We start from the raw sequence: 20,519 nt of genomic DNA, 5'->3' as shown, positions 1-20,519 counted from the left end.
GTGTTGGGACCACCTCACTGGGGACGGTGATGAGGTGGGACCACCTAACTGGGGGGGAGAGGGCCAGAGGAGCCCACACAGCTGGGAGGGGGGGAGTGGACAGGGACTGGGACCACCTAACTGGGGGGGGAATGGGTGAGACCAGTGGTCTGATGGGGGGGGTGGGATCACCTATGGAGAGGGTGATGGGGTTGGGACCATCTGGGAAGAGGGAGAATAAGAGAGAACGTGTACTTGGTTGTGGGGGAGGGAACTGGGACCACCCACCTGGGGCAGGGGGAGGAGTGAGAGCACATAATTGGGGAGGGTGATTTGGGGGGACCACCTAAGTGGGGAGAGGGGGTTCAGGTGAGCCCACAAAACTGGTGAGGGGGGAAGAGGGGGCAGGGACTAGGACCACCTACCTGTTGGACTGAGGGAGGAACAGGTGGGACCACCTGTCTGGAGGGGGACATGGGCACAATCACCTCTGGGGGTCGGTGGCATCAGCCAGTTGAGGGGGAAGGATGGGGCCACCTGCCCAGGGGGCTGTGGGATCACCTGTAAGGGATGCTGTGGACCACTTTTGAGGAGGGGGGGTGGCAGGGATAATGAGGGGGGGTCTCCATGCTGCTGGCACCCCCATTCTGACAGCTCCTCTCCCCCAGGAGCGAGGAGGCAACAACTCCTTCACCCATGAGGCCCTCACGCTCAAGTACAAACTGGACAACCAGTTTGAGCTGGTGTTTGTGGTAAGAGACCCTCCCTCAGGCACCCCCAGCATGGCAGGGGAGTCCCTCCAGCCTCTTGGGGTGCCCCAAGACCTGAGGGAGGGGGATTGTCCCAGAACAGAGAGGGGAGAATTCCCAGTGTGTTGTGGTTTGGGCAAACAGCTGTTCCCACTGCCTGGGGCTGGACCTCGGCTCCCGGACTGGTTGGTTCCTCTGGCTCTGGGATTTTGGGGGGTATGGTGAGGGTCTTGCCATTCCTGGCTGTGGGAGGGTCTCAGAGGGGCTGAGCAGTGCCCCCAGCACAGCCAGGCTCCCCATGGAGGGTGGGCACAAGTGTTCCCAGCCCTTCACCGCTGTGGGAGTAGCTTATTTTAATCGTCTGCAACAGGATTAAAACTAACCAAACCTCAAATAGAACCTGCAGCCTCATGAAACTTCACTTTTTCCAGAGCTATTTAAAAATAACCCCAGAAATGTGTTGCCCCCTTCTCTTTACAGAGCATTTAACGCTCTCCCTTTCAGTCTCCCCGCTCCTTATCTCCATAAATCCACAAAAGCTTCCCTGTGGACTTAGAGATAAACAAAAGGTTCTCTGCCCTTGTGCTACGTGTCTTTGTTGCCACAAGACAGCCTGTGTGTGTTGGTGCTGCCTTTGGGCTGGTTTTTACCTTTTTGGGGGCATTTTAAAGGCTTGGGAAAGCGGAGCAGAAAGCGCAGCCTGGAGCTTGCCTACTCTGAGTTAAACAGAGAGGTTTTTGCTCCCTTGCTGCTGTTAAATGAGCTGGGAGTGCAGTGTCTGTTGGCTGTGCCCCTTGGCAGGTGGGTTTCCAGAAGATCCTGACTCTAACCTACGTGGACAAGTTGATAGACGATGTCCACAAGGAGTTCAGAGACAAGTACCGCAACGAGTTCCAGCAGAAAGGGGCCCTGGGCCTCCTAAATGGCACCTTTGATTTTAAAGATGACTTCATGCGCCTCCTCCGGTACCACAGCCTGGTTTTTGTGTTAAATTTCTGTTTTGAGCAGAGTTGGGAGGGGGAAAAAGAGCTGGAATCCAGGCTAATGGGTCACCTTCCCACAGGGATGCAGAGGAGAGCAGCAGAGTCCGAGCTCCCACGGTAATGAAGACGTTTGAGCAGTCTCTGAAATCCCAGAAGACTGTCAAGTGTATGATTGAAACCCGGGGGGAGAAACCAAAGGAGAAGGTCAAGAACAAGAAGAACAAAGGTTCCAAAAAAGAGGGTGAGTTCATGGGGAAGATAAACTGGGGGGGTGGGAGGGGGGAATATTGGGGGGGTGGGAGGGGGGAATATTCCAGAGCTCTGTGTTGAGCCTGTGCTTTCCCAGCCTGCTTGGAGCTGGTCTAAGCTCGTGTGGGGGCTCTTCCCATCAGGAACTGAAGCTGCTGCAGCACCCAGTAAAGCATCCGGGGGTGACAAACAGCCCTCGGCAGCAGGGGACAAGGAGGAGCTGACCAAGGATGAAATCCTGCAGAAGAACCGGGAGGAATTCTTCAGGAGACACATGAAAGCCGGGGAGAAGTCCAAGTGCGTGATGAGAGCGCTGTCAGTCTGCCTGTGCTTTGAACCAGACCGTGGCTGAGTCTCTCCTTTTGGTGACCCCTGGAAGTCAGACCTCGCTTTCCTGGATCTTATTTCCCTTTTCCTTATTTCTCTCCTTGCTGGAAAGACTGGGAGAGGGTAGCTGGGGGTTCTGAAGGGGAACTAGAGCTTGGGAGAGACCCAGAAACCCAGCATGTGCCTGGGAGAGGTCCAGACCTGTCTTTAGTGAGCAGACAACAGCGATGCATCAATGCCTGGCTTGAGGGGAACTGGTGCCATACAGGGTTAAAGTTCAGAAATATGAACTCTGGGGACCAAATCAGCCAAGTTTAGCCTTAATTTCTGTCTTTTTGGGTAATGCAGGCTTTTATTTTTCACACCTTCTGAGGAGGCGATGGCTCTGCTCCCCTGCCCCGAACACAAGGCGTGTCCTGCTCTTTTGTTTCCTCAGGTCTCCCAAGCCTGATGCACAGAAGGAGAAGGGGAAGAAGCCCCGGGTGTGGGATCTGGGGAACTCTAATGCCAAAGTACTCGATTACAGTAACTCCGCTACCAACGGCAGCGCCGAGGCCTGTCCCGTGGAGGAGTTTGACCCCGACATGGTGAGGGAAAGTCAGGGCAGTCCACGTTGTTCTGGGCTCAGTTGGGCATTGTGAACCCAGCCTGGTCTCCACGGCTGGATGAGAAGGGATCAAACAGAGATCTTGGCACTCAGCCCCTAAAGCCACTTCTCCCCCTCACAGGCCCTGGGGGACAAGAATCGGGAGCCCGGGCGCCTCTACGACCTGGAGTATGAGAGTGAGGACGAAGCCGAGGAGGAGAAGGTTGTCCAGAACACTTCGAAACCCAGGTAGAGGCTCCCACAGCCCCTGCTTGTCACATGGGCCTTGATTTCTCTCCTGTGACTCCTCCTCCAGTCTAACCAGTAATGCAGGAAGGGCAAACCGGTGTGTTTGTCCGCTTGCAATTGCTCTCAAATCTCAAGGTACCTCCTCTGCTTCTCTGCAGCGCGAAGAAGGGTGGCCTGGGGGGCATGTTTGGCATGCTGAAGGGGCTGGTGGGCTCCAAGAGCTTGACAAGAGAGGACATGGACCCCGTGCTGGAGAAGATGAAGGATCACTTGATCGGTACGTCTGGATTTGCAGTGACCTGGTTCCTCGTGCTCTTTTGGGTGGGCCCCGGTGTGGGTGACACCGATGGTTTGGGATGTTCCTGCCCACAGGAACTGTAGTGGGTTTCTGTCTCACCTCTTGACAGTCCAGCACAAGGGGGGCAGTGGTCAGGTCCGGTGGGGATCCTGAGCACTGGCTCCATGCTTCTGTTGATGCTGATGTCTGGCACGTGGATCCTTGGCAGTGCTGACTCCCCACTCTCTCTCTCTCAAAGCTAAAAACGTGGCAGCCGAGATCGCCGTGCAGCTCTGCGAGTCCGTGGCCAAGAAGCTGGAGGGGAAGGTGATGGGAACGTTCACCAGTAAGTGTCTGTGCGGCCTCCTGTGTGTGATCTGGAGCTCGGGAGCGTTCCCCAGGCATGACTGGTCCTCTTTCCATCCCCCCCCCCTCTCCCCAGCGGTGACCTCGACAGTGAAGCAGGCGCTGCAGGAGGCCCTGGTGCAGATCCTGCAGCCCCAGCGCCGCGTGGACATGCTGCGCGATGTCATGGACGCCCAGCGCCACCGCCGCCCCTACGTTGTCACCTTCTGCGGCGTCAACGGCGTCGGGAAGTCCACCAACCTGGCCAAGGTAGGGCAGGACCCTCCTGGATCACGGGAGAGGTGTGATGGGGTCAGGCTGTGGCTGCCAACGCGTTTGATTTGCTGCCACCCGCAGATCTCGTTCTGGCTCATCGAGAACGGCTTCAGCGTCCTCATCGCCGCCTGCGACACCTTCCGCGCGGGCGCCGTGGAGCAGCTCCGCACCCACACCCGGCGCCTCAACGCGCTGCACCCCCCGGAGAGCCACGGCGGGCGCACCATGGTGCAGCTCTACGAGAAGGGCTACGGCAAGGACGCCGCGGGCATTGCCATGGAGGCCATTTCCTACGGTAGGTGCGGCGCGGGGGGAGCCGCCGTCCCTCGGGCCGCCCCCCCATCCTTCATGGCCCTGCCCCGTCCCCCCAGCGCGGAACCAGGGCTTTGACGTGGTGCTGGTGGACACGGCCGGCCGCATGCAGGACAACGCGCCCCTCATGACCGCGCTGGCCAAGCTCATCGCTGTCAACGCGCCCGACCTGGTCCTGTTTGTCGGGGAGGCGCTGGTGGGGAACGAGGCTGTGGATCAGCTGGTGAGCACCTGGAGCGTTTCGTTCCTGAGAGATGCAGGAAAAACCCTGTTTCCTTAGGCTCTACAGTGGTAGCACCACAACTGCATTTCTTGGATCCTCCTTCTCCCTCAGGTCAAGTTCAACAAGGCTCTGGCTGATCACTCCATGGCCCAGACGCCGCGGCTCATCGACGGGATCGTCCTCACCAAGTTTGATACCATCGACGACAAGGTAAGGAGGCTGCTGAGGCGGCTCTGCACAGAGCTGCTGGATGGTGCCTGGAGGGGAGAGGCGGGAATGGTCGAACACGGGATGCTCCTGCACTTCCCTCTTGCTTTTGACCCAAATTTAGCAGCGTGGTTTCACCATGTGGGGGACGAGTGTTTGATGAGCTCCCCGAGGGGTTTCAGGTGCTGCACGCTTGTCCCCGGCAGGTCGGCGCCGCCATCTCCATGACCTACATCACGAGCAAGCCCATCGTGTTCGTTGGTACCGGACAAACCTACTGTGATCTGCGCAGCCTTAACGCCAAGGCCGTGGTCGCCGCGCTCATGAAGGCCTGAGCCACCAAACCGCTGTGTGCAGATGTCCCAGAAGAACATGCTTTACCCCGTCACCGACTAGTCCTTCCCGTGTAGTGCAGAACAGAATGAAGGAACACCAGCATGAGGGGTGCTTTTCTTGGATAAAGCCCCTTTTATCCAGCAAAAGCCCTGCCCTGGGTTCCTCCATTCTGTCCCAGTGACGCAGGCTCCCTGGCGGGGAGGCCGAATCCAGAGCTTTGTATTGTTCGTGCTGCACGGGGGGTGGGCGGCGCCAGGGCCTGCTGTGCTTTTTGGAGGGTTTCAAGGCATTTTTTGAGCTGCTTTTGATTTCTAGGCCAGCTTAGGGAGGAGGCAGGAGGGACTTTGGCTTAGGAGCAGTGTTAGACCTGGCTGTTAATGTTGCTGCTCGCAGCAGCTCCACTGAAGCTGATAAACCAAAAAAAAAAATGGCAACAGCCTGTGCTGGGCTGGAGGGGAAATGCTAAATTGCCTTAAGGTCCTCCATTTCTGCCCTCACTAGGACTCCAGGGTCCCCAGACACCACATATTTGGGCAGGAGCTGGAGAGCTGTGGCAGCTGGGTGTGGAGGGGGAAGGCAGCAGGCCTGGCTCCTGCCCACTGGCCTCAGCGGTACCTGCTAGTAAAAAGGAAATAAACCAAACCACATTAATACTGGAAGAGAATGGTGGCTGCTTGCTGCTTTCCTGCACCCTTTCTCCCCCCTCTGAGTGCCTCTTGATCCCGGCTGGAAGTGCTACACTGAATAATACAAAACTCTCTGACAATGTCTTGTAGCTCTGTATTGCAGATGTGCTCTAGTGCAATAAATTGAATGCTGTCTGCTAAGAGACATGATTTGTATAAAATAAACTTCATAATTTGTTCTCTGTGTATAAATAACTTGCCTCCAGCCAGGACCTGTTTCCTCCTGGGCTGGGGGCAGAAGAAATCCCACCAGTGTGAGGTGTGAGAGGGCCTGTCAATGACACACCAGCCAAAAGTTCAGTGAGCAGGCCTTTAATACAACTTCAACATACAAAATACTGTACAGTATAAAGACAGGACTAGAAAACTAGAGCTTCCAGTTAAAAAAAAAAAAAAAACAACAAAAAAAGCTCAAGTTTCATTTTTTTGAAAATTGGAATACAGAATATAAAAGCACTAGGTATGAAATCAGAGGAGGCTGCAGCTCCCTCGGGGGCACCGCGCTCCGCAGGCACTCGCAGCCCCCCCAGAACCACGATGAGCTACGTTAAACCAGGTGTCTGTCCAAGGAGGCTCTGCCCAGCCTGTTCCCTGCTGGAAGGGTCCTGGCTCCATGGGCTCCGGCCCCCCTGGGGCTGCTGGCCTGGCTTGGGCCCATCCTGGGAGCTCCCCATGGCTCAGGGCAGGGCTGAGGCTCAGGTGCTGCATCCTGGGGGGAAGCAAAGACTGAAAACCCACCTGGGACTCCAGGGAGTCACACAGGACAAAGGCTTGGCTTGGGAGAGCCTTCCTTACCTTTTCTCTCAGCATGGGCAGCCGCGGAGCCGTTCAGCTGCTGCCCCTCCTTGGGCACACCTGGGGGAGAGGAGAGAGCAGGGGCAGGTGGAGGTGACCGTGGGGAGCCCCTGTGGGAACCAGCTGCCCACGGGGCGGTTTAACCCTCAGAACAGCTGCCAGCAAGGCTCTGGCCAGCAAACCCACTTTCCCCATTTTTAAGATTTCTGTGTGCACGTTAAAGCATTGGCTTGGGCTGAGCAGTGTGAAGGTCAGCGAGACTGAGATGGCCCTTCAGTAGAAAGGGAACAAACAGCTGCACATGAAAGGCGAAGTTTGGAGGCGTGGGAAGCAGCACAGCTGCTCAAACTGTCAGAACGCAGTGACTTCGTAAAAGTGACCCCAAATACAGCTACGCTTGGAGGCTTTTTTAAAAAAAAAGAAAAAGGCTTAAGGAATCTCCATAGAGTGTGGAGAACAGGGGCTATGAACACTGTGAGGTGTCCCCTCAGCCCGTGCCCCCGTACCTGTGCGGCCCCGCGTGGCGATCTCGCTCGTCAGCCGCTCGAAGTACTCGGGCAGGTCGGAGTATTCGTCCCCGTAGGAAATCACCTTGATCCCCTTGTCCAGCATGTTCTCACGGAGCTTCTTGAACTCATCCACATCCCCCCTCCGCACCAGCATGAAGTGCTCCAGGTCTGACTTGTGCTTGACAGCCTCTAAAAACAGGGCCTGAAACGTGGTGTCATCAACAGTCCAACCACAGCCCAAGAAGAGGAAGGACTTATTTTCATAGAGCTTCTGAATCTCTCGCTTTAAGAAAGGGAAAGATGTTCTTGGTCAAGGTGAGCTTCATCCTCACAAGAGACAGCACCTGCCTTATCCCTGACAAGGCTCTGCAGCATTGCCATTGTTAAGTCACCCCCAACACAAGCGTGGGGAGGTGTTTTGGCACCTTGGCAGGCTAGAGGATCCACCCCTCTTATTTCCCCAACTGAATTAATTCTCCCTCCACCCTCAGCCCTAACTCAGCTGAGCCTGTGCCCGGGTGACAGAAGGCCCAGGACCCCCCGTGGCCTCACCATGACCTCGGTGTTGCGCAGCACGTTCTGGTACCCGGCCGGGTGCAGGACGATGCCGCTGGGGTTGGTGTAGACGCCGTGGATGTGCAGGACACTGAGCTTCCTCTTCTCCTGTGCCCACTCCAGCACCTGCACAACACAATGCAATGGGAAGACAATGAATCAATACACCAGTTCCAGCAGAAAAAAGGGGAAAAAACCCACAACTATAAATCCTAAGTCAGTGTGTTTCTCAAGCCTACAAAGTTTTATTCTTGGCCTCTGGGCTCTGAGGGAGCTCACCAGCTGACCTCCATTTCAGACAGCCACTTCCCAGGTTCTAAGTTTACTCCTGCAGACCTCAGCTCGTTTAAGCTTGCAGTAATTAGAATGCTTATTTGTAACACTGTAAGTACTTCCAGCCATGTAGATTAAGAGGTCATGCAGGAAATGTGAAGCACAGAACTGAGTCAGAATGGAAAGAGACCAAGGGCTGCACAGCACACACACCTGGGGTACGTTTAACATGCCAACAGAAGGACAAGATGCTCCCCACTAGTAAAACCCACGATGAAAAGTTGAAGTGGGCAGATGGCTCAGGGTTTCACAGCCTGACTGGGGCAGGAGGAAGGGACATTTGTGTGAAGTCAGCACCTATGGCTCTGAGAGCATGGCTGGAGCACAAGCCATTCAGCCACTGCAGAGAGAAGGCACAGGGCAAGAGAGGGCCCTGAAGGCTGCAGCCCCAAACGTGCTGTCACCAAAAAGCACTTTGCAGCACATGACAAAAATAGAAAGCTCAGCTTTGTGTCTCCCACAGAGTTTCCCATATCAGTTAGAAACATCAAACTCAGCCTTATGTGGAAGCAAGACCAAGCCAAAAGTTTCAAGGACAGAGATCAAAGAAATACCAGGCTGAAGGGCTCCTCCTGAGGACTGGATGGCAGCCAGCAAGCAAAGCACAGCCTTCCAGAAAGGAGCGTTCCTCCCCATTCCTCTGCTCAGCTGCCTCTGCCTGGAGCTTGTCTGACACCAGTTAAAACCATTGCCATCAGTTCAATCCCCTCAGGCAGTGTGAGGGCACATCCTGCAGCATCCCAAGCATAGCCCTGACAAAAGAAACCCTCATCCTTTACCTTCTTTTCATCAGTCAGGTCGAGAGACTCGAGGTGCTTCCCCTGGTGCGCTGCGTACAGCTCCAGCAGGTTATCGAAGTTGGTGGTTAACACAAGGGCCCCGTTTTCCATCAAGTGAAGCACAGACTGAAGCAGCTGCTTCCCAGAATCTTCCATTTTAGATTCCAGGTCATCAAACACCTCGTATAAACAGTCCTTGAAAAAGGTTGAGCGAACGTTGCTTGTGCGCTGGGAAGGGGAGACAGACCGAGATCAGAGCCCTGAACGCCTCGTGCCAAACACCCCATGAAAAACTACCCACGTTTCTCCAAGACCCTGCAAAGCTCTGGGTCCTTGCAGGGCAAACACAGAGCTCTGGTTGCACCAAGGTGGGCTCTCCCCCACAGCACAATCACAGAATCCCAGAATGGTTTGGGCTGGAAAGGGCCTTAAAAGTCATCTTGTTCCATTCCACTCCCTGCCATGGGCAGAGACACCTCCCACTAGCCCAGGTTGCTCCAAGCCCTGTCCAATCTGGCCTTGGACACTTCCAGGGATGGGGCAGCCACAGCTTCTCTGAGTAACCTGTGCCAGGACCTCACCACCCTCACAGCCAAGAATTTCCTCCCAATATCCCATTTAACCCTGTCCTCTGGCAGTGGGAAGCCATTCCCCCTCATCCTGTCACACCAGGCCCTTGTAAAAAGTCCCTCTCCATCTTTCTTGTTGGCTCCTTCAGGCACTGGGAGGCCACAATTAGGTCACCCCAGAGCCTTCTCTTCTCCAGGCTGAACAATCCCAATTCTCTCAGCCTTTCCTCATAGCAGAGGGGCTCCATCCCCCGATCATCTTGGTGAAACACCCCAAATCTGTGTCCACAGCTGAGCTGTGCCTCAGGAACCTGGCACAGCAACCTCCTTGTACATAGAGCTATTGTTGGGGATGGGGGTTCCATGGCTGGAGAACCAAATCTGGCTATTTCCAAGAACCAAATCCCACACTCAAGGAATATTTGTGCAGTGCTGCAGCACAACTGACCGGAGACAGCTTCTGGATAAGGTCATGGGCAACATGAACCAAGTTCTTGTCTTCATGGAGACACTTCTGGAACCGTTTGCTTTCTTCATCTTCCAGGAGATCAAAGTCAATAGCAGCATCCAGGAGGGCCTGGATCAGCCCCTTCCAAGACTTCAGTGCTGGGACCTGGGGAGCAACTGCAGCACTAATTCCTGTCCCAATCACCAGAACGAGTTCCTGAGGCTTCTTGGTTTTGAGGCTTGGCAACAGCTTCCTGCAAAGAGGAGAAAGGAGCACAGCTGGTACCACCATGGATGGAGGACTGTCTGGGGTGGTGGGACACACAAACCAAGGGTGAAGGAGGTACCCCCTGCCTGAATTTGGAGTCAACATGTCCATTAGGGCCCTCTGATAAACAAAGGATGAGAGGAGCAGCTCGGTGTCCCTAAAAGCATGCAGCTCATGGATCAGCAGCACAAATGCTCACAGCATGAGGGTAATTACAACAGACTTGGAAATCCAGTCTGTTACTGGGATGGTTACTGGGGAAGTCAGTGATGCCCTGGAATGCTTCTGAAGCAAAGTTAATCCAATGAGAATTTGGAATAAGGGAAGTCTTGTTAATACAAGTTACCTGGAAGCTTGAGGGAAAGCTGGAGGCCCTGGGAAAGGTGTGGTGACCACTAAGGAATGAGACACACACACTCTACATCCCGGGACAAAGCATGGATGGGACTCACACGGGGAGGGAACACCACCTGGTTCAAACAAGGTGCAGAACAGAGGCCTGGACACAGCAGCCCCATCTATCCCAGCACAGAAGGAAGGAAGGGAAGGCTTCCTCCCAGCTCTGCCCTGGAGGGGACCTTCCCACCTCCCAGCCTGTTTGCTGAGCCCCCTCAACTGCACCAGCAACCCCTTCCCTGTGACACCTGCAATGTCAGCGGGATGCTCCAGGCCAATCTTTTGGAAGCTCAGATGGATACAGAGTTACATGAAAGAGCTGCAGGGCTGTATTCTCCTCCCTCCTGCTCCCATCTTCCACATTTTCCTGGCTTTACACCCGCACAGTGCTTTAAACCGTGACATGTGTCATGTACTGAGCAGATGTGTTGCTCCTTGCCTTTGCCTTGCCCTGTGTCCAGCTGCTTTTCCACAGCAGGGGCCCGGCTGCAGCTTCCCAGAGAGTTGGAGCAGCAGCCCAGGGAAGCAGCTCGCTTGGAAGGAATGGGTTTTATCAGCAAACACGTGATCTTTAGTGAGAAGGGGAGAGGAAACCGACACCACACAGATGGAGCTTTGCTTTCCCTCAGCTCCTGCCTGTGAAAACAGACACGTTAACCCTTTCCTCGAGGAGGGCCCCACTGTCAGTGCTGATAAACAGGGTTTAATTTGGGGACTGCAGGCCTCACACACAAGGAATAAATCAGTATTCATGCTAACGAGCTACTATGAAAACACTGTTGGGACTGAAATCCAAAATAATAACAAATAGCCAAGTCTTAATGTCCTGCATGACATCTCTGAAAGAGGCATTCCACTCCCTGCTGACAAATACACTTGTTTCTGCCCTGATATCCTGAGCAAGGGAAAAATAATCTCCCGGCCTCTTTTCTGCTCATTCCATGGTCACTGAACAACCTTGAGACCACACAGGAACTATCCTGCAGCCCTCCAGAGCTCATAAATAAGTCAGATTAGTGGGAGACAACTTCCCAGATGAAATAGCTGCTTGTTCATGCTTGAACTTCTGAGCTCACAGCAGCCCCAGTCCCAGCCTTGGAGTGTGGGTGTGCCCCACTCAGGTCCCCACGCACAGAACTGTAACACGACCTATTTCTTAGCATGGGGAGCCTCCAGAGCACAATTATTCACCCTTTACATGCAGCTTAATCACATTAATTTATGTAACTCCCTGGGAACCACCATCCAGCTCAAGTGAAGGAGCACAACCACCGTGTCTGACCTGACCTCGCGTGCAGACAGGACAGTAAAACACAGCTCTGAGGGCAACCTCACACCCTGGCTGGGGGTTAAACTCCCAAAAAAGTACATCCTGGGCGGGAAGGCCTTTGTTGCACAGGAGGCCCAGGGCACAGCCAGAGCCAGCACGTGGTTCTTGGATCAGGAAGCGAAACGGCCGCGGGCGCCAGGGGTCACAATCCTTAAAGAACAAAGCGAGGCAAAGGAGAAAGCTCTTGTTGGGAGAAATTCACTGGAGCATAATTAAATTTACCTGGGCTTCTTTGCAGGTGGCATTCCATCTTCCAACAACGTTTCCTTGCCCAGGCTCACCGTAGAAGCCATCCAGTTCCTATGGCAGACAAATCACCACAGGCACAGTCACTACACATCCACAACACCACCTGGACAGCAGGTTTGTGCGGAGCCAGCTTTGCACAGACGGATAAATCCCGGGTTTGTTATCGTTCTCAGGTCACCTTTGGGCTGAGAATTGCACAGTTTTGTCTCTGCACTTTGCCCCACTGTCTCATCCACTTCCTTCAGCTCCTTTACCATGAAATCACGGGGCTGTTTTGCACAGCCAGGTGGGATCTGTCCCGGCACTGCAGCGTTTCACCGGAGAGCCCAGACCTCGGAGCAGCGCTCCCCCTCTTTCCCAGCAAGGCCTGTCAGCAAACTTGCCACTTGGGAAACAGTGGGAGGGAAGAAAAGACAAAAGGATTTCTGTTGGCTCCGAAAAGCCACGGAGAGTGTTTCATTCCCTGGTGATGAGGGAAGGCTTCCCCAGCCCACCATGCGCCTGCAGGCGCTGGGAAACGGCCTCAAAGCCCACGGAAAGGAAGTGGAGTCTGAGAACTCTTTCAACAGCCTGTGACACAAGACACAAAAGGTCTGCCAGCACACAGTCCTCTCCCAAGCTGCTTCTCCCAAATAAGTCTATGAAAAGGAAACGAAAGCGGACAGAGCTGTTCACCCTCCTCTGCTTTTTTTCTTGCCAATTGTAATGAAGAGTCCAGCACAAACTCTGTGAGACACAAGGCTTTTGCCCAGAGGGAACGCTGGGGGAGAGCTGCTGACCCCAAAATCACAGGGGTTTGCAGCCTTGGGGGAGATTTGAGGGTTTGTCCTACAAACAAGGTGCTGCGATTGCTCCCCAGCAGCAGAGCAGGTGACACAGATTCCATGAGAAATCATCCCAATATTCTAGGAAACCACAAGCTTTCAATGCTGGATGATGAGAACAGGGCACAGGGACTCTGGCAGATGCTCAGACACACCCTGTGTGCAGCCTTTCCTTCCTGACCACCTTGGAAAACTGCACAATGGAATCAGGGAATGTTTTGGGTTGGATAGAACCTTAAAGCCCATCTGGTTCCACCCCCATGCCATGGAGGATACTTTCCACTAGGCCAGGTTGCTCAATAATAAATCATTAAAACACCTCAGAGAGCTGTTTTTCACCCCCTGCCTCCTTAAACACCACTGAACACATTCTAAACTGGATATAATTTAAGTTCATATTATCTTTGGGTTGTGAATAACCAGCTAAGCCTCAAATACCGAGGCTTGTAAACTGGCCTTCCCCTGTTTGCTACCTCCTGCCTCAGCACCACTCCTACCTCACTCCCCCCACGCATTCCCAGGCCATCAGCAGCAGGAGTGGAGCCATCAAATCAGTTTTTAAGTGCCTCTAAAGCAATAAGGACACTTCAAAAGTCATTTTGAACTCAGGGAAAAACACCTTTTAGAATTATAATCACATAGAAATGGTTGTCTGACATAACCACCTTCAACCTTCATTTCTGTTTAGTGCAGAGAGCCAAAAAGGAACAAAAAATCCATTATAAATACAGCCTGAAAAAAGTTCTTACTTCTCTTACTAACCAAAAACATTCTTATTTCTCTTAAAAACAAGCCATAAAGGTTTAGCCAAGAAACAGAAACCTCCAGATTTCAGGCCTGGGGAGAAGCTCTGCTCCCCAGGGGGATGGATTGTGCCCACACACCCGAGGTAGCCAAAATTAAATGGAATTACCTCAGAGCTTGGCACTGCCATGGGGAAAAACACCCCAGGTACCACAGGATCCCCTTGGGAACACAGGTGCCATGGAGGAGAGGGAGCCACGGGCACTTACAAGATAAGAAGCGTCTCTCCAGCCTTATCCAGATGTCAGAAACCTTCCAGCTATTTGGACTAGAGGGAGTTGCAGGGTCTGTAAAGATCACACTCCATGGATTCCTGGCTCAGCTGCCCCGTTCCCCTGTGCCAGCCTTGTCTCCATCACCTTTACCAGGGACACTAAGAGGGTTCTCCTTCCCCTCCACACCACACAAATCCCTTACTTTATCCTAAAGCCTTCCAGAGAGGAACCATCAGCTTTAAACCACGGCCAAGCCACCAGCACTGGGTGAACCCAAGCACAGCCACTCCCTGTATAACACAGACATATCCAGCTGCAGGATCTCCAGGTGTATCCCAGATAAAAGCAAATACCTGAGCACAGCGTGTCAAACCAAGGCTGAGGCTCACACAGGGTGTTCATTTACAAAAACCTCGCTGTAACTGTACAAAACACGACCACAGCCCTCAACCTGCAGAACTGAAATGGGAATTAATGGGATGTTTTCCCCACCACCTCATGGGGAAGTCACTGCAGAAACCACCTCCACGCTCAGCACCCAACAAAAGAGAAGTTACACCTGGATATCGAAGCTGAAGCCAAGTGATCCAGCTCTGTGCTGGAAGATGGGCTCCTGCAGAGCAGCCCCTGCCAGTTCCACACAGAAACAAGTACAAATCCATTGCTCATCCATTATTTTTAGCTTCTTTGAGTGCTGAGCAGAACCACCACCAGCGAGGGCGTCATTCAGAGCTCCTTTCTCAACCCAGCAGCTTTGGGATAAGATGGTTTAGACCCCCTGTGTTTCAGCCTGAAGTTGAGCTGGCCCTGGCCAATTCCCAAGCTCTGTCCCTCCACGTGGGATCTGCAATTGGAGGTGGATCAGAACCACCCCAGAAGGGCACAGGCTGCAGGGACAGTGGGATCGAGGAGGACAAGCCCTGCTCCTCCCACGCCACAAGAACTCCAGGTTCAGCCCCCTCGGGTGCGAGTTAAAACACACCAGAGGTTTTCATTCAACGCCGTGATCCTCCACGTGCTTCCATGAGCAAGGAGAGGGGGTGACACAGCAAAGCCCGGCAGAGCTCTGTATCCCAGAGCTGCCACGGGAGCCCGCCGGTTTTCCAGGAGTGACTCCGGGAAGGGAAGCGGGCAGGGGGTTCACACCCCCGGGGATGCCCGAGGCCTTACCTGTCCTCTCCGCCGCGCCCCCTCCTCGCTAAACCTGCGGGAAAAGCAACAACACGAGCACTCAGCGGGCGGGGAGGAGGCCGAGGCTCCTTCCCGGAGGGGGAACATCCGTGAAAACGGGCTTTTATAGAGAGCGAGGGCGCGGAGCGGGGAGGCAGACACAACCGGGCCGCTGCGCCCCCAACGCCGTCAGAGGTCCCCCAGTCCCCCCGGGCTCATCCCCGGCCCCCCATATCCCTCGGGCTCCTCCGGCCCGCTCATCCGGCGAGGCCGTCCCAGTCCACCTTCACGGCGGCACTGGATCCTCCGCTCCGAACAGCATGGTGGCCGCTTGTCGCCATGGCAACCGCCCCGTCCCAATGGCAACCACCCCGCCGCGCGCGCAACCGGACGCACCTGGCCGCCAGCGCGCGCGCCCATTGAGGACACGATAGGTCCGCCGTCGCCGCGCGCAGGGCCAGCCTCGCGCCCTTGGCCACGCCCACCGCCGGCCGAATTGGCGCCGCCCCCTCTCGCCCCGCCCACCCATTGGCTTCCCAGCGGAAAGGGGCGGGAAATCCGGCGTGGGAACAACCAACGGCGCGGGTGTTCTCGGCGAGGCTTCGCGATCTATAAAAGGCGGTGGGCGCATGCGTGATGCACTTGTGGGCTGTGAGGTGGTGCTGGCCGCGTGGTGGTGTGAGGGGCCGGGTCTGGCATCGCGACTTAGACCCCTCTGCCTGGGACAGCTGTTGTGGGCTTGGCGGTGCCCCTGTGCCCTGTTACCCCTTCCGCCACCTGCCACCGTCTGCGTTCGGGTCTGCGCGACAGCGTCTCCAGCCCAGCGAGGTACAAGTGGTGCCCGGCCCTGGGGGGGCCGCTACGATGCCTTCAGGCATCTGTGTGTCGGAATTTGGGTGTATTTGGAGCTTTCCAGGGAGAAAAGCTATTCTTTGGCTTCTGGGTAGCTGCGCATCTCTTTGTATTGGCGCCAGAAGTGAAAGCACGTTGATCGTCTGTTTAGGGGGGAAATCGGCTTTATTTTCTCACCCGAACACCTGCCTTGCAGCACCCTGTCTTCACCATTTCCTAATTCCCCAGGCAATCTCGCAAACCGCGGGCTCCCCGTGATGACTGACCTTAAATTTGTGCTGCAGGGATTTCAGCGTAGTGCTGGTGGGTCCAGGCACGCTGTGAATCGAGCCGTGCCTGCTTAATTGCTCTTAATTACTCCTTTAAGAACAGTTACGTTATCGCTGATGCGGGTGGAGGTGCTGCCCCTCGGGACTTGGGTTTGTGGGTTCACCCTCGCTCAGGTTCCCCCTCTGGGGCAGCCCGGGGGGTTTCCAGGTGAGGTGACTCACACGGGCAGGTGACTCGCCCTCCTCTGGGCCGTGTCCTCGGGCAGGGAGTTGGTTTTTGGGGCGGTGGCAGCAGTGTCAGGGCAGGGATTAATGGGAAATGGGTCACAAGGGGACGAGCTGTGACCTCGGGGAGGTCAGAGAACTTGGGGCTTATCCCTGAAGGAAATAGTTGCCTCCAGGCATGGAGGTGTGGGGGTTTGTCATCCCAGTTGACCTGCAAGCAGATGGAGGGGCACTGGGGTCATATTTTGGGGTGAGGGCAGGTGAAGCAGCCCTGAAATGTGGGTGATGGGCACTGACCATCCTCTCCATGAACGTGTTGAGTCAAGTGAGTGCTGCTGTCTCCCAAGGCTGGGTTGGACGGGGCTTGGAGCAACCTGGCCTAAGTGGAAGGTGTCCCTGCCCATGGCAGGGGGGTGGAATGAGATGAGATAAGCTTTAAATCCCTTTGAACCCAAACCATTCTGGGATTCCATGGTTTGCTGTGCTGGGGTAGAGGTGAGGACCCACCTTGGTGGGGCCCTGGCCCAGCTCCTTTAGGGTGGGGACCCCACAGTTGCAGTACTGTGTGCAGTGAGGGTGTGATGGCCATCACTGCTTCAGGTGAACAGTGGGAAATGCTGCCCCATCTTCATGCTCAGGACCTCCCCATGCTCACCTTGAAGATGCTCCTGTGTGAGTGCCAGGGCCATCTTCTCCAGGGGTTCCAGGGATACCAGGAGCCTCTGCAGGCACTGGTAGGTCAGGGGGGCTTTGCTGTCATTCAAGGTGAGGTGGGAGAGGCTCAGCACGGGGGCTGGACCTCCAGTCACCCACCTCCCGGTGTCACAGGGGGTGTGGGAGACCTCCTGGATGACCCCCAGCCACCAGCTCAGGCATGGTGGGCGGAGGCTTTAGTGTCACCTCAGAGGTCACCACGTTGTCCCACAGGGTAGGAGACATGGGGAACACATCTGGGCAGCCCCATGCCAGGAACATCCTGTCAGGGAGCTGGGTGGGCATGCAGGCTCTTGAGACCCCCCCAAATCCCTGGAAGGTGGCACCAGGACTCACCTGGAGCCCATCTCCCCCAGGGCATGGAGGAGGAACTGGAGGGGTTGAAGGTGATGAGAGGGATGAAGGCAGTGGCTGCCACCAGCAGCAACAGGTGGATGTGACCTGGGAAAGGAGAGATACAGGGAGGATTTCTGGGGGAAAAAAATGCCTTTTCTGGTAAATTTAACTCTTAAATAAGTGGGAGTGGCAGACATGGAAGCAGGGAGTGGGCAGGTCCGGGTGCCGGGAGGGCTGGGCACGGTGACACACAGGCAGTGAGGGCAGTGGCGGATGTGGGAGGGAGGCCCTGGGGAGGCCTGGCTTCCCCTCCCCGCGCTCCCAGCTCACTTCCCCTGCCTGCTTTCACGTGCCCCGGCCGAGGCTGGAGCTGCTGCCAGCCGGGGGCACTCTGGGGAGCAGGCACTGGAGAGACGGGGAAGCTCCTCCCTGGGAAGCTGGTGGCTGCCCCTGTCCTCCCTTCCACCTTGGGGCAGTTTCATTGGGAAGCACTTCTGGATGTGGAAGCTGTAAGGATGGATCAGCCTTGCCATTCACTGCGGATCCCATCGGACTCCAGAGTGAACACACTGCATTCTATCTCTCTTTTCCCACCTAGGTAATCCCAGATCTTTTTTCTTGACGAACTCAGGGGCTGATGCATCCCCCTTCCCTGCTGTGGTGCCAGACCCCTGCATTCCAGGTGGGTATCTCCCACACTTCCCCACACCGTTCACTGTCCACGCTCATTGTTCCAGATACACTGTGGCACTGTGGTTTCCATGGCTGTGCCGAGGCCCTGCTGCATTTTCCATGTCCTGCTCTGTTCTTGGAGTAGGGGAAAGGCTTCAGTGTGACTTGGGGTGTATAGTTTTGGGAGGGATGATGCCAGCAGTGGGAAACAGCAGCTGTTTCCTGTGTTGCTGCTCGTGGGTGTCCTCAGGGAGGGTCTGGGCACCTCAAACGGTGCCGGGAGCACGATGCCAGGGTATGGGATGGCAGGAGCTGGCAGGGAACAGGCAGGAATGGCAGATGGCACTAAGGATGCACAGCTCTGGGCATCACCCACACTGTCTCTGGTTTGCCAGCAGCCAGTCCTTCCCTGATGATCCCTGCTGATCTTTCTCCCTTCCACAGGATCCTTTCCCCGCTGCCAGGAATGAGGGTCTCTCCTGCCTGTTGGCTCTCGGCCTTGCTCGCTGCAGGTGTGTATCTCCAGCACAGGGAAATGCTCCTTCACAGCAAATTTTGGGAAGGCAGATGTGGAAAACCCTGCTGGGGGTGATTTTGGGGCTGCTTGAGAACACTTCAGAGCTCTACATTCCCTGGAACAGACCCTGCTGAGCTCCTGGGGATGAGACCCACCACAGAACCGTTCCTGCTCTCCTCATATATGTCTTTTATCCTTCTTTTCTGCTCCCAGGAGAGGATTCCCCCTGGCCACCGGCAGCTGAGCAGCGTGCTGCCCACTATGGCTGGTGAGTGGGGGAATAAACCCTCTGGCTCCATCCCCTCCGTGATGCAACAGCGTCCAGGTGTCAGTGGCAGCCGAGGCTGTGGGACCAGGGTGGTTTTGGGGGGTCAGAGTGAGATCCTGCCCAGCCCTTCCCACCTGGAGGCATCCTGCTGATCTGGCCATGCTGTGCTTGGGAAGCCCACGGGGTGCTGAGCCCCCCAGACCTCACTGCAGTCTCACTCCACAGGCTGGTTTAGGCGGCTCCTGCACAAGCCCAAGCCCAGCTCGGTGGAGAGCAGCCTCAACTCCAGCCACTCTGCTTCATCCTCACCTTCCTCCTCCTCCTCCTCCTCTGCCAAGAGCTCCAGCTCCTCGGCCACCAGCTCCATCCCACTGTCACCTGTGCTGGTGCCGGACATCAGCGCCTCGGACAGCCCCCGGTGGGGCAAGAGCTACGACGTGTGCGTGTGCCACAGTGAGGAGGACCTGGAGCTGGTGGAGGAGCTGGTGTCCTACCTGGAGGGGCAGCCCGAGAGCCTGCGCTGTTTCCTGCAGCTGCGGGACGCGGTGGCGGGCAGCGCGCTGGGCACGGAGCTGTGTGACGCCGTGCGGGGCAGCCACTGCTGGGTCCTGCTCATCACCCCCGCCTTCCTGAGGGACCCCTGGTGCCAGTTCCAGATGCACCAGGCACTGGCCGAGGCCCCCATGGCCAACGGGCGCACCATCCCGGTGCTGAGGGGCGTGGATCGCAGGGAGTACCCCAAGGAGCTGCGGAACATCTACTACATCTCCATGGCGCTGAAGGAGAACAGCTTCAGGCAGATCAGGGACACCATCCTGCGCTGTGAGTATCCTCTGGGATGCTGGTCAGACATCACTCTGTTGGGATAAGGGCCATGGGAAGTGACCAGATGCCATAAGTTTATTTAAAGAGTTGATTTTTAGGTTAATTGGTTGCTAATGGGGCTTATCTGCTTTGCAGACCTTCAGGAGCTGTGCCGGAGCTCCACGAGTGGGATGGAGTAGTGCTGGGAGCAGGCTGATGCATCCCCATGGATATCACGGAGCTGTCACCTCCAGGTCTGGATGCAGCCATGTCCTGATGGACCCACCACACTGAGCCACTCTGAGCAGACCTGGGAAGCAGGAACGGGGAGTTCCTCACCTCCGTGGGGGACAGTGGGCTGGTGGTGTGACCTCCATCCGGTGGCTGAAACCCCCCTGGCAGGGACAGGGACATCCATCATGCAAACACTAAGCTCTGACATCGGGTGGGTCTGGGGATCTCCAGAGCTCCTTGTGGCGCTGGTGTTCCCTGTCCTGAGGGGCTCTGACACCCCCGGGACCCCCGCTGGGCTGACATGGCGCCCGCTGGGCTGCGGGCAGGACAAGGCAGGGTAGACGTTGCACGGGATCGTCGGGACTACGAAAATGCAGAAGTTTTAAATTTTTCTGGTTTTCCTGATTCTTTATTTTTGTCTCCATCCCCGGTTCGTGGGTTTTGTGGGAGAAGGAGCCGGGGGGGAGGGCGCGTGAGACCTCCGGGCCGCCAAGGGGCGCTCTTAGGTCGCGGGTCCCGGGGCGCCGCGCGTGCGCACTTCCGCGCGCGCGCCATGGCGGAGACCCCTCAGTTGAAGAGGAAGCGGGCGGAGGAGGAGGGC

The 20,519-nt window shown here is 55.9% G+C and overlaps 3 protein-coding genes across 5 annotated transcripts; 2 read left to right on the top strand and 1 right to left on the bottom strand.

The window, feature by feature from the left end:
- The first annotated feature begins 555 nt into the window (after nucleotides 1-555).
- On the top strand, nucleotides 556-5,934 carry SRPRA (SRP receptor subunit alpha). The gene is made up of 13 exons (XM_029962096.1): nucleotides 556-731; nucleotides 1,530-1,693; nucleotides 1,792-1,952; nucleotides 2,104-2,257; nucleotides 2,724-2,874; nucleotides 3,016-3,122; nucleotides 3,281-3,399; nucleotides 3,659-3,745; nucleotides 3,842-4,014; nucleotides 4,102-4,315; nucleotides 4,392-4,555; nucleotides 4,667-4,765; nucleotides 4,969-5,934. The coding sequence occupies exons 1-13, from the start codon at nucleotides 591-593 to the stop codon at nucleotides 5,095-5,097; spliced, it is 1,863 nt and encodes a 620-aa protein (XP_029817956.1). The 5' UTR covers nucleotides 556-590; the 3' UTR covers nucleotides 5,098-5,934.
- Nucleotides 5,935-6,327: 393 nt separating this feature from the next.
- On the bottom strand, nucleotides 6,328-15,200 carry FAM118B (family with sequence similarity 118 member B). 3 transcript variants are annotated; one of them, XM_018078684.2, is made up of 8 exons: nucleotides 15,028-15,200; nucleotides 11,988-12,199; nucleotides 9,773-10,025; nucleotides 8,756-8,983; nucleotides 7,641-7,769; nucleotides 7,086-7,371; nucleotides 6,580-6,639; nucleotides 6,328-6,493 (listed from the first exon to the last, which is right to left on the bottom strand). In XM_018078684.2, the coding sequence occupies exons 2-8, from the start codon at nucleotides 12,056-12,058 to the stop codon at nucleotides 6,480-6,482; spliced, it is 1,041 nt and encodes a 346-aa protein (XP_017934173.1). In that variant the 5' UTR covers nucleotides 12,059-12,199; nucleotides 15,028-15,200; the 3' UTR covers nucleotides 6,328-6,479. The 3 variants fall into 3 exon arrangements, with proteins under 3 accessions (XP_017934173.1, XP_029817957.1, XP_029817958.1); XM_029962097.1 differs by having other exon boundaries at nucleotides 11,988-12,065; XM_029962098.1 differs by having other exon boundaries at nucleotides 7,086-7,290; nucleotides 11,988-12,065.
- Nucleotides 15,201-15,678: 478 nt separating this feature from the next.
- On the top strand, nucleotides 15,679-20,316 carry TIRAP (TIR domain containing adaptor protein). Its single transcript, XM_018078539.2, has 6 exons — nucleotides 15,679-15,855; nucleotides 18,022-18,105; nucleotides 18,540-18,607; nucleotides 18,826-18,880; nucleotides 19,106-19,702; nucleotides 19,841-20,316. Exons 4-6 carry the CDS (start codon nucleotides 18,874-18,876, stop codon nucleotides 19,882-19,884), a joined length of 648 nt encoding a protein of 215 aa, XP_017934028.1. The 5' UTR covers nucleotides 15,679-15,855; nucleotides 18,022-18,105; nucleotides 18,540-18,607; nucleotides 18,826-18,873; the 3' UTR covers nucleotides 19,885-20,316.
- The last annotated feature ends 203 nt before the right edge of the window (nucleotides 20,317-20,519 follow it).

Source organism: Manacus vitellinus, unplaced genomic scaffold (assembly GCF_001715985.3).
Source record: "Manacus vitellinus isolate BGI_N305 unplaced genomic scaffold, ASM171598v3 scaffold_41_pilon, whole genome shotgun sequence".
In the NCBI taxonomy this organism is placed as follows: Eukaryota; Metazoa; Chordata; class Aves; order Passeriformes; family Pipridae; genus Manacus; species Manacus vitellinus.
This window is presented reverse-complemented; position numbering and strand designations above follow the sequence as displayed.

Excerpts from the sequence above, each read along its gene's own strand:
- SRPRA (XM_029962096.1), top strand. The coding sequence starts at position 591 with ATGAGGGGGGGTCTCCATGCTGCTGGCACCCCCATTCTGACAGCTCCT. Across the intron at positions 3,123-3,280 it reads CAGAACACTTCGAAACCCAG|CGCGAAGAAGGGTGGCCTGG; the intron begins GTAGAGGCTCCC and ends GCTTCTCTGCAG. Across the intron at positions 4,316-4,391 it reads CATGGAGGCCATTTCCTACG|CGCGGAACCAGGGCTTTGAC; the intron begins GTAGGTGCGGCG and ends CCGTCCCCCCAG.
- FAM118B (XM_018078684.2), bottom strand. The coding sequence starts at position 12,058 with ATGGCTTCTACGGTGAGCCTGGGCAAGGAAACGTTGTTGGAAGATGGA. Across the intron at positions 8,984-9,772 it reads TTATCCAGAAGCTGTCTCCG|CGCACAAGCAACGTTCGCTC; the intron begins GTCAGTTGTGCT and ends TCCCCTTCCCAG. Across the intron at positions 7,770-8,755 it reads ACCTGACTGATGAAAAGAAG|GTGCTGGAGTGGGCACAGGA; the intron begins GTAAAGGATGAG and ends TGTGTTGTGCAG.
- TIRAP (XM_018078539.2), top strand. Across the intron at positions 19,703-19,840 it reads CAGGGACACCATCCTGCGCT|ACCTTCAGGAGCTGTGCCGG; the intron begins GTGAGTATCCTC and ends TCTGCTTTGCAG.